At 34.2% G+C, this 10,947-nt stretch overlaps 1 protein-coding gene across 3 annotated transcripts in view; it reads right to left on the bottom strand.

Annotated features, from left to right (window-relative positions):
- LOC114333936 (ATP-dependent DNA helicase DDX11) overlaps positions 1 to 10,187 on the bottom strand; it is a 53,262-nt gene extending 43,075 nt beyond the window's left edge. Inside the window, exon 1 of one of the 3 annotated variants that reach the window (XM_028283935.2) lies at positions 9,866 to 10,181. In XM_028283935.2, the coding sequence (XP_028139736.1) occupies positions 9,866 to 10,015 (150 nt within the window). In that variant the 5' untranslated portion in view covers positions 10,016 to 10,181. Of the gene's footprint in view, positions 1 to 9,865 lie in introns of all 3 variants that reach the window. The other 2 variants (XM_028283937.2, XM_028283934.2) reach the window with 2 other exon arrangements.
- Between the last annotated feature and the right edge of the window lie 760 nt (positions 10,188 to 10,947).

Raw genomic sequence — 10,947 nt, forward strand, 5'->3', positions numbered from 1 at the left:
GTAACGCTACTGCGCAGTAAACAAAATCCGTTCCAACAAAAATATGATCGTCATCGGATCGTCCTTCCCACTGTTCCAACAAGAATAGGGTTCAGTTTTGTATAAAAATGAGATTTCCAAAATTTCACGCTTCAAAAACTCATAATAACTTAGAAGTACAAATTTAAAGTCTTCTTTATTTTAAAATAGTTCAAACGATCCGTGACGTCACAGAGTTTAACTATGTGGTTCCGTTTATGGTTATATTTACGTATATTCTTCTTCTTCTTTAGTTTATTGGCCTCCACCTACTTGGGTATTTGCCCAGCTCGTCGTCGGGGAATAAAGGAAAAATATTTATATTCTAATGACATTTATCGTATGTCGTTGTAATAATATAGGTATACCAGTTTGTTGAGATTGGAGTTTGATACAGTTTTTGAAGGAAAGGAAAGATGGTTTACGTACTATTGAAAATAAAACCATTTGGTAAAAGTACAAATTTTCTATGAATAGTTCAAGCGATCAAAAACACTTTTAACGTCACATAATTGTATTTTTTACTGACGTTTATATTGTCTAATTTAAAATTATATATACAATTGGTGTAGAATGTAAACATACAACCCCGTGACGTCACGACGCGTTTTGGGGTGGCCGGTATAAGTTGAATTTTTAGTCGTCTTTAGGGGCCAAACGAAAGACAAATAAAACTTTTTATCTTTGATACAGGTTCTAAATTATGTTCTGTTGTGATTTATACCATTTTTTTCGAATTTAAAATTTTATGCAAGTTCCCTATTGTGATCTTTTGGTGACGGTTTCGCGATGATCATTTCAGTAATCGGGCAAATGCATGTGCTGGTTGGACTGACTTGCGCACTAGGATTTAATTCTTTAAATTTTTTGAGCCTTGCAAATTTTGAGCCTTTTTGCAAATCGAAAGCGGGAATCGTGATCGACTAAAAGCAAACAAGCTGTCACCAACAAAAATGACAAAATGATAATGATAGATAAATCAGTTATCAGTCAGATAACCGTTCCAACATCGGTTTCCAAATTACCGTCGTGGGACGATAACTGGGAGATACAATTACGAACATGCGCACAACAAACGGTACAAGTAGTTTCGTGACGGTTTCTGGACCGTCCAAAAGTTCATGTTGGAACAAACTTCGGAATACCAGAAAAATTTGCTATCAAGAGAACAAAGCAAAAAATAGAACATAATGGAAGGATAACAGAAAACGTAAAAATAGAAACAGGTGATATATAGACAATATGCAGGGATGTATATTGTCGCCGATGCTATTTGCATTAATTATGGACTGGATAAGGAAAGTGGAAGATGGAAAAACAGGATTAACATGGAATATGACAAGAAAACTGGAAGATTTAGAATTCGCGGATGATGTAAGTCTGCTGACAGAAAATAAACATCAGATGGAGAACAAATTGAAAAACCTATCAAACACAGCTAACAGAGTAGGATTAAAAGTAAACATGAAGAAAACGGATGTACTCAAGGTTGAAGTAGAAAATGACAAAATTAAGCTGTATGAGGAAGAAGTCAAAGAAATAGCAAAATGCATATATCTAGGAGCAGTTATACAGAAAGATGGTGGAACAAAAGCAGACGTCCAAAACAGAATAATTAAAGCTCAATGGGCCTTTAACTTATTATCCAAAATTTGGACTTCCAATGAGATAATAAGAAACACGAAAATGAGAATTTTTAATAGCTATAGCTATAAACAAGATACTTAATAGGTAAGGTACAAAAGTTAATAAACAAATCACTAAGAAGGATAGATACTTACAATATACTGGTCACAGAAAATTACAAACATTGAATTATGGGAGAGAACAAGGCAGCAAGAATCCGTTCTTGAATCTATAATTAAAAGTAAATGGATTGGTCACACGCTTAGGAAAGATAGAGAGAGAGAGAGAGAGAACACTCCCTTTATAAAAATTTAATTAAATTTAATTTGTATGCAAGTATGCACCATTCAATATCCAGTGACCTCATAGTTCCCTTATATTTTCTTCTATTAACTAGGGGAAGGTGGGGCAAAATGATACCCCTATGGAAAAAAATGATGTAAGAAAAAATCTGCAAATATTGTAACATTCGCCTTTTACTCAGGATGAAGTACACAATTTATCTACCTAAAACTCTATATAATTTGGAGGAAATTTTATTAATACAACAAAAAACATGTTTTCAAAAAAGTGCGAAAGGATTGTTTTACCCCTAACGTGCGGGTAAAATGATCCCTATGAAAAAGAATCGTGCAAAAAGGAACATTAAGCTTTTTACGTAACAGGACATGCTAAACACTAAAGTAATACAAGTAGAAAAAGTTATAGACTCAGTTTTGGTCGAACCTTACCTAAAGGTGAGTCAGAACACATGTCACACACAAAAGTTGAATCTTCTTCATCGACTCCAGTGCACTGATCTAGGGCCCACTTTGAACAGGTGGAACACTGGATCCATCCTTCTACTCCTACAGATCTAGAATACTCCTCGGAGCAATATAGACATATTGCATTTTGATCATCATCCTCTGTATCTGAAGAACTAGAAATATTTTGTTTCTTCGCCTTCACTGTTGTCTTAGCTACCTGAATGGCCCTTTTCTTTTCTCCTTTTGTTTCTTTCATCTTAATGTTATCTTCTAAGTGCATCTTTATACGGCGTACTGGTTAAAACTGAACTTCCATAAGACTTTCTTTGGGTGGTGTTGCGTTTGTCTTTAATTTTTGGAAGTGGATGGCAATCTTCAGGTGTTACAGAAAAGGACAAATTTGCTTCATCTCGAATCAACTCCTCCGCGTGATGCGAACTAGGTCCTGGTATTGGATTTCTGAATGGATCATCAGGTTGAGGTAGTTCTTCAAGTGTCTCATCGGTTAGTTGTGCAGCTAAAAAATCACTTTTCTGGAAAACTTCAGGTTCATATGGAAAAATTCCTGTTTTACGGAATCCGTTAATTCCGTTGACTGGTATACAGGCTTTTAGATAACCTTCGCAGAATATTTGACTAATTTAAAACACGGTAACCGTTCTTCCAGGGTAATTATTTAACCACTTTTCCAGTGCCTGGTCTAAATAAGCACTAATAGGACCCATAACTGCAACATCCAGAGGCTGGAGCTTGTGTGTGCAGTAAGGGGAAAGACATAATATAGTTACAACATTTGCTCTGGCTTTCAAAATAACATCAAGATTTCTTGTATGCGACAAATGCCCATCTAATATGAGCAGAACTGGATCAATCTCACTGGGTTTTACAAAGGACAGAAAGTGATCAAACCACTGTGTAAAAACTTCTATTCGCATCCATCCACTATCATTGCACGTAAAAACAGTACCTGGAGGTGCACCATGTGTTAGCTCTGCCTTCATTCGTTTTCTGTTAAAAATCAGCATCGGTGGCACAAGAAATCTTTAACGACTGTGAGTTGATTAAAAATAAAAAATGTCATTTTATGAGATAGGGGAGAGTTGGATAAAACGGGATAGTCGGATAAAATGGGATACCTAGCCTAGAGACCCAACTAGTGGTGCTATTAATCGGACAACGACGGAAACTTGTTATCAGTCATAATTTTAACATTCTCAGTTCGTTTTAGCTCGATGCCACTATTTGATGAAAAGTTGTTATGTTTAGAATTGTTTGACTCTATTTTTTTTATACTTTGTACTTTTAAGTGCGTTGTTTTCTACATTATACTGCCTACATATATAAAAATATAATTCCGGTGACTATTACATTTAATTAAGCAGTCATTAACGAATATTCTCACGTGTAGTCTACCTAATTTTACTTTCACATTTAGGCAGCAGAAATTTTTGTTTTGAAAAATGTCTGAGTTTGACAAAACGGGACACTTATAAGTTGGATAAAATGGGATACAGTTTCTTATGTCCCGTTTTATCTACCTATTTATTTGTTAACCTATTAATTTTTTAAATTTTTTAAATCAAGATATTAAACGTTTTCTCATACCGCAGAGAAGAACAACATATTTTTATGTGACTTTTGTTCTGATATACGTACGTAGTCCTAAATAAAAGGTCTTATTTCCCATTTTGCCATAAAACATAAAAACGCCTATTTTTAAGTTTCTGGCTACTGAAGATATTATTCTTTCAAGAGTAAATTTTACTATACAGTTTAATATCTACTTAATTTAGACATAAATTAAGTTTTAGATAATTTTATAAAAAAAATTAAGTATTATAAACCTATATCGTTTTATCCAACCGTGGTTGGATAAAACGGGATGTGTAGGACTTTAATAAATATTTTTTTAACTTTTTTCCAGTTATTAAAAATAGCTAAAGATATATGTGTTTTGTGTGCTGCAATAAATGTTATTACCTATAAAAAAATAATATTATCATAATTTCTTCAACATATTTTACGTAGTAAAAATAAAGAAGAATGGTATCCCGTTTTGTCCAACTCTCCCCTACGGGGTAAAATGATGCCACTCGCGAGCAGGATCATTTTACCCCGCAGTAGAGGGACAGAGGGATCATTTTAACCCATCATACACCAAATATCCTAACCTTGAATATAGCCTAAGTTATAACATTAATAAAATAAATGAACTTACACTTCAATACAGCTATTTAACCTCAACGAGTAATGCCCAACACAATCAGTTTTCAATTATTAAATCACTAGATATTAATCGTAAATTTAACAGCTTTTTTAGATCGGGGTGGAAAAATTTTAACTTTTGCTTGTTGCTTGTCTGGTCGGAACTAAATCCCGGTCGGCTGTACCGCATATTGAAAGGTGGTTCAAGCTGCATAGTTGTCATATCTCAGTACTTCGGTAGATTTGCGAATACGGCCAGAAAACGAGGGATCATTTAGACTAGAAGGGATCATTTTACCCCACTCTCCCCTATCTGTTAATTTTCGTATTATGTATTAGATTGTGTATTACAGCGAATGCTAGGTAAGACAAGATAACAAATTACTTGATTAGGGAAAGAGCCGGGGTGACTACAGTCTCAAAAAAAATCAAGAACAAAGACTCAATAGCTTGACTACGTTAGACTTAGAAATGAAAACTAAAGTATAGATCTATGAGTACAGTTGAGTCCACGATTCTTTACCCGTGTGTCATTAACAGGTTGACTGCCATAAAAAATGTTTAAAAAAGTCCATGGTGCCACGTTCACAAAAGTGCATCTGGCAAGCAACTGAAATACTTCCATTCTTCTCCCCTATTCTGCCAAAATGAAAACTGATATGGATATGTGACGACTGTATGCCGCAGCGGTCGAATACTGCAATCAATTCGCTTCTCTACACAGTGCTGCACCGGTACGTGGTAGCGCCTGTGTGGCGCTATGTGTAAACATTTAATGGCGCCCAAAAAATAAGCAATTTTTTAAAAAATAACTAAAATTCTCTAAAATAACTCTAGCGGCGCTCCTTAATTGCTGGCGCCTGTGTGCGCCGCACACATTGCACACGTGGACGACGCGGCCCTGTCTCTACACGACTCTGGCAAAACAGGAAATATATCACAGCCTGTATCAAATCGGTCATAAACAACCGCCATGGCATGAAGTACTTATTGAACTGTTGGTTGTATACGACCGCCTGGCAGTCAACCTGTTAATACCTGGCGAGATAAAACACATAGGTACTTGTTATTAAGTAAAAATTCAATTTTGAATACAAGATTGGACAGCATTGCCTAGATACTGTACCTTTCATCAAGGATCTTGGTGTTACTTTGGATGCAACTCTACAACTTTCTGATCACTTAAATAACGTAGTCAACAAGGCATTTCAGATGCTTGGCTTTATCAGAAGAAGCACACAGGATTTTACTGGGATTACTGCGTTAAAAACGCTTTATTGCTCTCTAGTCCGTCCCCATCTTGAGTATGCATCCTGTGTATGGTCACCTTTTTATGGTGTGCATATTGAGACCATGTTCGTGTTGAGCATAAATTCCTTAAACAGATTGCTTTCAAATTAAAAATCTTGGACAACTACAATGATGCAGATTTACTTGCTACGTTAAATATGCCACTCATTTCTATGTGTCATAAGAAGAGAGATCTTATTACTTTTTACAATATTCTGCATGGTAGAGCTGCTGCTTCTTCTTTTGCTCAATAAAATTAATATACATCTTCCATCTAGACCTACCGCAGATCTATAAATAGTTTCCATTACCCTATACATCACACTAACTATGGATTTAGGTAACTTCATTTCAAGAACTGCTAGACTAGCCAATCAATATGACAACATAGATTTCTTTGCAACCTTTGATTCATTCTTGCGTCAGGTTTTGTGTACTCTTGGCTTAAGTAATAGATATAGATAACTTTTGTATTGCATTGTATAATAATACAGATTAACTTTTTGTATTGTAACCGTAGATTTAGTCAGTGTTATGAATTTATAGTTTAACATTAATTGTAATTGGGCTTGCCGTTGATAAATAAAATAAAATAATAAAATAAAATAAAAACACATGTTATTTTTATGAACGCTCTAGAATCAGTACATTGAAAAGAGATGGGTACAAAAAAACGTTTGGGGATGTTTTCAGATTTTCAGTACAATTTGTGAAGTTTCTGGTTAGCTTACTTTTGTGGCTGTCAGTCTGTTGAATTTTGTCGAATTTTTGCATTTTGAAGTTTTTTTATAGTACCTACCCAAACAGTTTTTTTCACAACTAATGCTTTATTGGAGTTTGAAATTTTACGGTAAGTTTATTTTACAACATTTGTTACATTTATTTTACAACATACAAAGCTAACTTCATTCACACAGTTAAGGAAGTGTTTAACACATTGAGTGCCACCATGGTAATACAAAAATAGGGTTCCACAGGCTGAAGTTGTCAAAATGAAGAAAACAAATATAAAACATGGTCTTATAGTATGCCAGTTTAAGAAAAACCTGTAAAAACATGATTTGATTGTTATATGACAGTATGTTATATTTAGTATGTATCCGCATTGGATACACACTGCCACATGTTCATTTTATCGAAAAATACTATCTTTTAATTTGTTTTTTAACCCACAAATGTTTTATTATATATATATTTTTTTCTGTATAAAATAAATAAATTGTTTCATTTCCCTTTATTTTGTTTAAAAATTTGTCTAGGCAAAAATCATCGCAGTACCTGCAGGCCAACCAGAGTTTAGGATTTCGTAGGCCACTACGTACAAGCACCCATAAAGATATTGGTACCCCGTCAAAATAGCCCCGTCAAAAAAGCTCCGACAAAATAGCCCCGACATAATATCCCGCACACAAAATAGCCCCGACAAAATAGCCTGCAGACAAAATAGCCACGGAATAATAGCCCGCCGACAAAATAGCCCCAACAAAAAAGCTCCATTCAGAATTCATCATGAAATAATTCCTTAAAAATTCATTTTTTCGGAAATGGTAATTATCCTCTATTTAGATGTTTATCTTAACCACATTAAATGAAAATGGTCTTTTCAGAGAACTCGAGTCCTGTCTTCCCTGCCTCTTGGAAGTTTGAACATTTAAGTTAAGCGAAAATCAATGTTTATTTATGATATAAACATTTTTTTCTGTTTTCGGGCAACAGTAAAATGCATTTTAAATTAAATAAATTAAATACATTCTTCCTATTTGTCAAACAATTTAAATTAAAAAAAAGTTTTTGGACACCTTGTATAAATAATTATGTAATTGTTTATAAGAGGCTGTTTTAGCCGGGGCTATTTTAGCCGGGGCTGTTTTGACCGGGGCTATTTTGTGTGCGATCTATTTTGTCGGGGCTATTTTGTTTGCGGGCTATTTTGTCGAGGCTATTTTGTGTTCAGGCTATTTTGACGGGGCTTTTTTGACGGGGCTGTTTTGACCGGGCTATTTTGACGGGTCACGAAGATATTTAGACAGTGTGTATCTGGTGCAGATGTACACGGCTCAAAATACAAAAATACATCTGCATCCACATTGGATTCACGCGGCCACTAAATCAGTGTGACACGTGTATCCATGTTGGATACATGTGGCACTGAGCTTCCGCCAAAGTGAATAAAATGACAAAAAGAAAATAGGTCTGTTCCATCACAACGAAAACCGTCATGAAACGATCACGAAACTCCACGCAGCTAGCAAAATGCTATGTTCCATTGGTTATTCTTTTACTGCGCAGTTTCGTGATCATTTCACGACGACTTTTCTTGTGTTGGAACAAACCGATAATAAAAGAATTATTAAGCTACTTCAAATGTAGCTGTAATTATGCACCAAAATTTTAAAGCAAAACCTATATTTCACATTCTATTTATTTGATAACGTCAAATTTTACACTATATAACCCTTGATCAGAGCAGTGGCCACTTTCTGTCGTGTTGTGTTTAGTAAAAAAAACCTAGAAGAAGATGGAAGGACTGTGTGGTAGGGGTCTTGAGAGAGAAATATTTAGGTGAAGAAGCCACAATGGACAGAAATGGATGGCGAAGAAAGATTAAGGTACAGCAAACCGTGAAAAGGGAAAAGCTGAGGTAAAAGGTTTGTCAGAAAGTACAAGACAAACACAACATTTAGAAATAGCAAAAACAATCTTCTATAAGTAATTGCAAAGGTTAGCAGTACAGTATTCTGAAGAAAAAAATGTATAGGGGAAACTGGGTAACAGTGAGACACTGTTTTTTCATTTAACCATAAGTCCACTACTATGACATGTATAAACAAAATTTCTTCAGTATTGTACTCTCACATGTGTTCGTTATACAAGAAAAAGTCAAATTTGATAATAGCTCGGTTTGTTTAGTTTGTATTCGACATATAAGATCAAGTTGTCATTTGTCTCAGTGTTACCCATGCATGGGTAACAGTGAGACAGTATAATATTTATAGAAAAGAAAACATAAAAAAACATTTAGCTTACAAAATATTTATTTATATGAAAAAAAAAAAACAAATTTAAGTTACAAAGTACTTATTTATTAAAAAAAAAAGTGCTCGGAATTAACGTAGGTACATTTATTAAATTGAAATTTATCTCGAATGAAAAAAAATTTTGCCGTTTAGTATGACCATAACAAGCTGGCCTTTGCAATATCAACTTAACTTACACTGTCTTAACTACAAATTTTAGAAAAAAAAATACAAAATGTAATTTTTTATATTATCTGCGTAACGGTGAGACATGTCTCAATGTACCCCGTCTCACTGTTACCCATTTGCCATAAAATTTAAAAAATATTATTTTTGTTATTATAAAACTTAGTTTGCATTGCTAAACTGTGGCATCATGTTTACTAATCTACACACAATGTCACAGCAATACTAGAAAAATCTTAATAATTAATATGCTTTTATAAAAAATTCTCAAAATGCCTGTACTTAGTGCTCACCAAACACACTTTAGCACGATAAATCCTAAACTGAAACTGCACGGCCGCCGAACATATTAGAAATCAGTAACTTTGAATACAGCAAGCACTCACAAGTAATGATATCTCCACGTGGCGAAAAGGAGGGAAGATATTACAAGTGTCTCACTGTTATCCATGTCTCACTGTTACCCAGTTTCCCCTGGTTTTAACATAGTCCATACAAAACGGGTCATAACTTTTGGCAATTAGTAATTAGTAGTGACAGCGGAAAATAAGAATGATTTTCCAATGATTTCCAAATCTCTAATAAATCGAGAAGGAGCTTAAAAATATGAACTATAGCTTCATGCAGATATGCATTAGCTTAAAACATCTAAATATTGTTTTCCCAGTGAACTATAACAAACTTTTGAAAATAAAAAATTGTTATGAAATATACCTTGATATGAACACGGAACATTTTTGCATATTCTTTATTTCACAATAAACCTTTACTTACAGTTCCTGTAGGACTTTCAAATATTCCAAATTTTCCGGTTTCCAAAGTATAATATAAATTCTTCATAAAATCTAACTGTATATCATAAGGAGGAAAAGGAAAGTCAAATGTTTCCGGAATTGCTAAGTGAGTTTCTGTTATATTATCCATTTTTCAGTTATAATCAACAAAAAAATAATTTTAAAAATAAACAAATTAAAAAAGGTTATCTGTCAATTTTCCCGCCTTTTTTGACAGTGACGACTTTATTCCGAAGTATCATAAGCGTACAATATTCTTGGTTGTAAAAGCTCGTTCATATTTTTTCATTTTATTGTATTTTTTATTCGAGATTTTGATGTTACCTATATTATTTTATTGTTACCATAACCGTATTTTGGGATAAAGATGTAATTTTCAACTTCTCAAGTAGGTTGTTTTATAGAAATTGTTTATCTTTTATAATAAATAATACAATGTTTATTTCAAAGTTTTCAGTTCTAAGCACATTTTTGCCACAAGTTAATAGGTTCGTTCCAAGACGACACATTTGTACGATCCCTTGAACCGCCACGAAATCGATTGGACTGTTTTAATGCGCAGAATCGCCCTTGAACGGTTTTCTTTCGATCTCGATCCGATTACCGGTACGTAACCCTCTTGGAACGAATTCGTGTACCATTTCAAGTTCGAGTTGCGCCTGAGCCATTTTCAGTGCGAGTACCACTGTACCTGTTGTAATGTTAAGATGACATCTGGCAACAGTGTCTATGGACGGTTGTCAGCTGTCACTGGGCATGGCATCGCCCTTGGACGGGAGGGGGCATGATTGATGTTCGATGTAGAACAATAACAATGTTTATAACAATGCTTATTCAATAAAGTTCTTTATTAACAATCTGGTAATCTCTAATTACTACATGGTGTCAGGTGAAAAACATCAGAAACATAAAGAGGAAAGAATAGTGTTTTTGTGAACACAGGAAAGAAAAATAAAAACCACTTTGAGGTTAAGCTTTAAAGAAAAAAGGCCACGTGAAAAATAAAAGAACAAGAACATTTTTAGCAACTAACTAGTAGTAGTGAAAATAAGTAAGGTATTA

This window comes from Diabrotica virgifera, chromosome 1 (assembly GCF_917563875.1).
Source record: "Diabrotica virgifera virgifera chromosome 1, PGI_DIABVI_V3a".
Lineage (NCBI taxonomy): Eukaryota > Metazoa > Arthropoda > Insecta > Coleoptera > Chrysomelidae > Diabrotica > Diabrotica virgifera.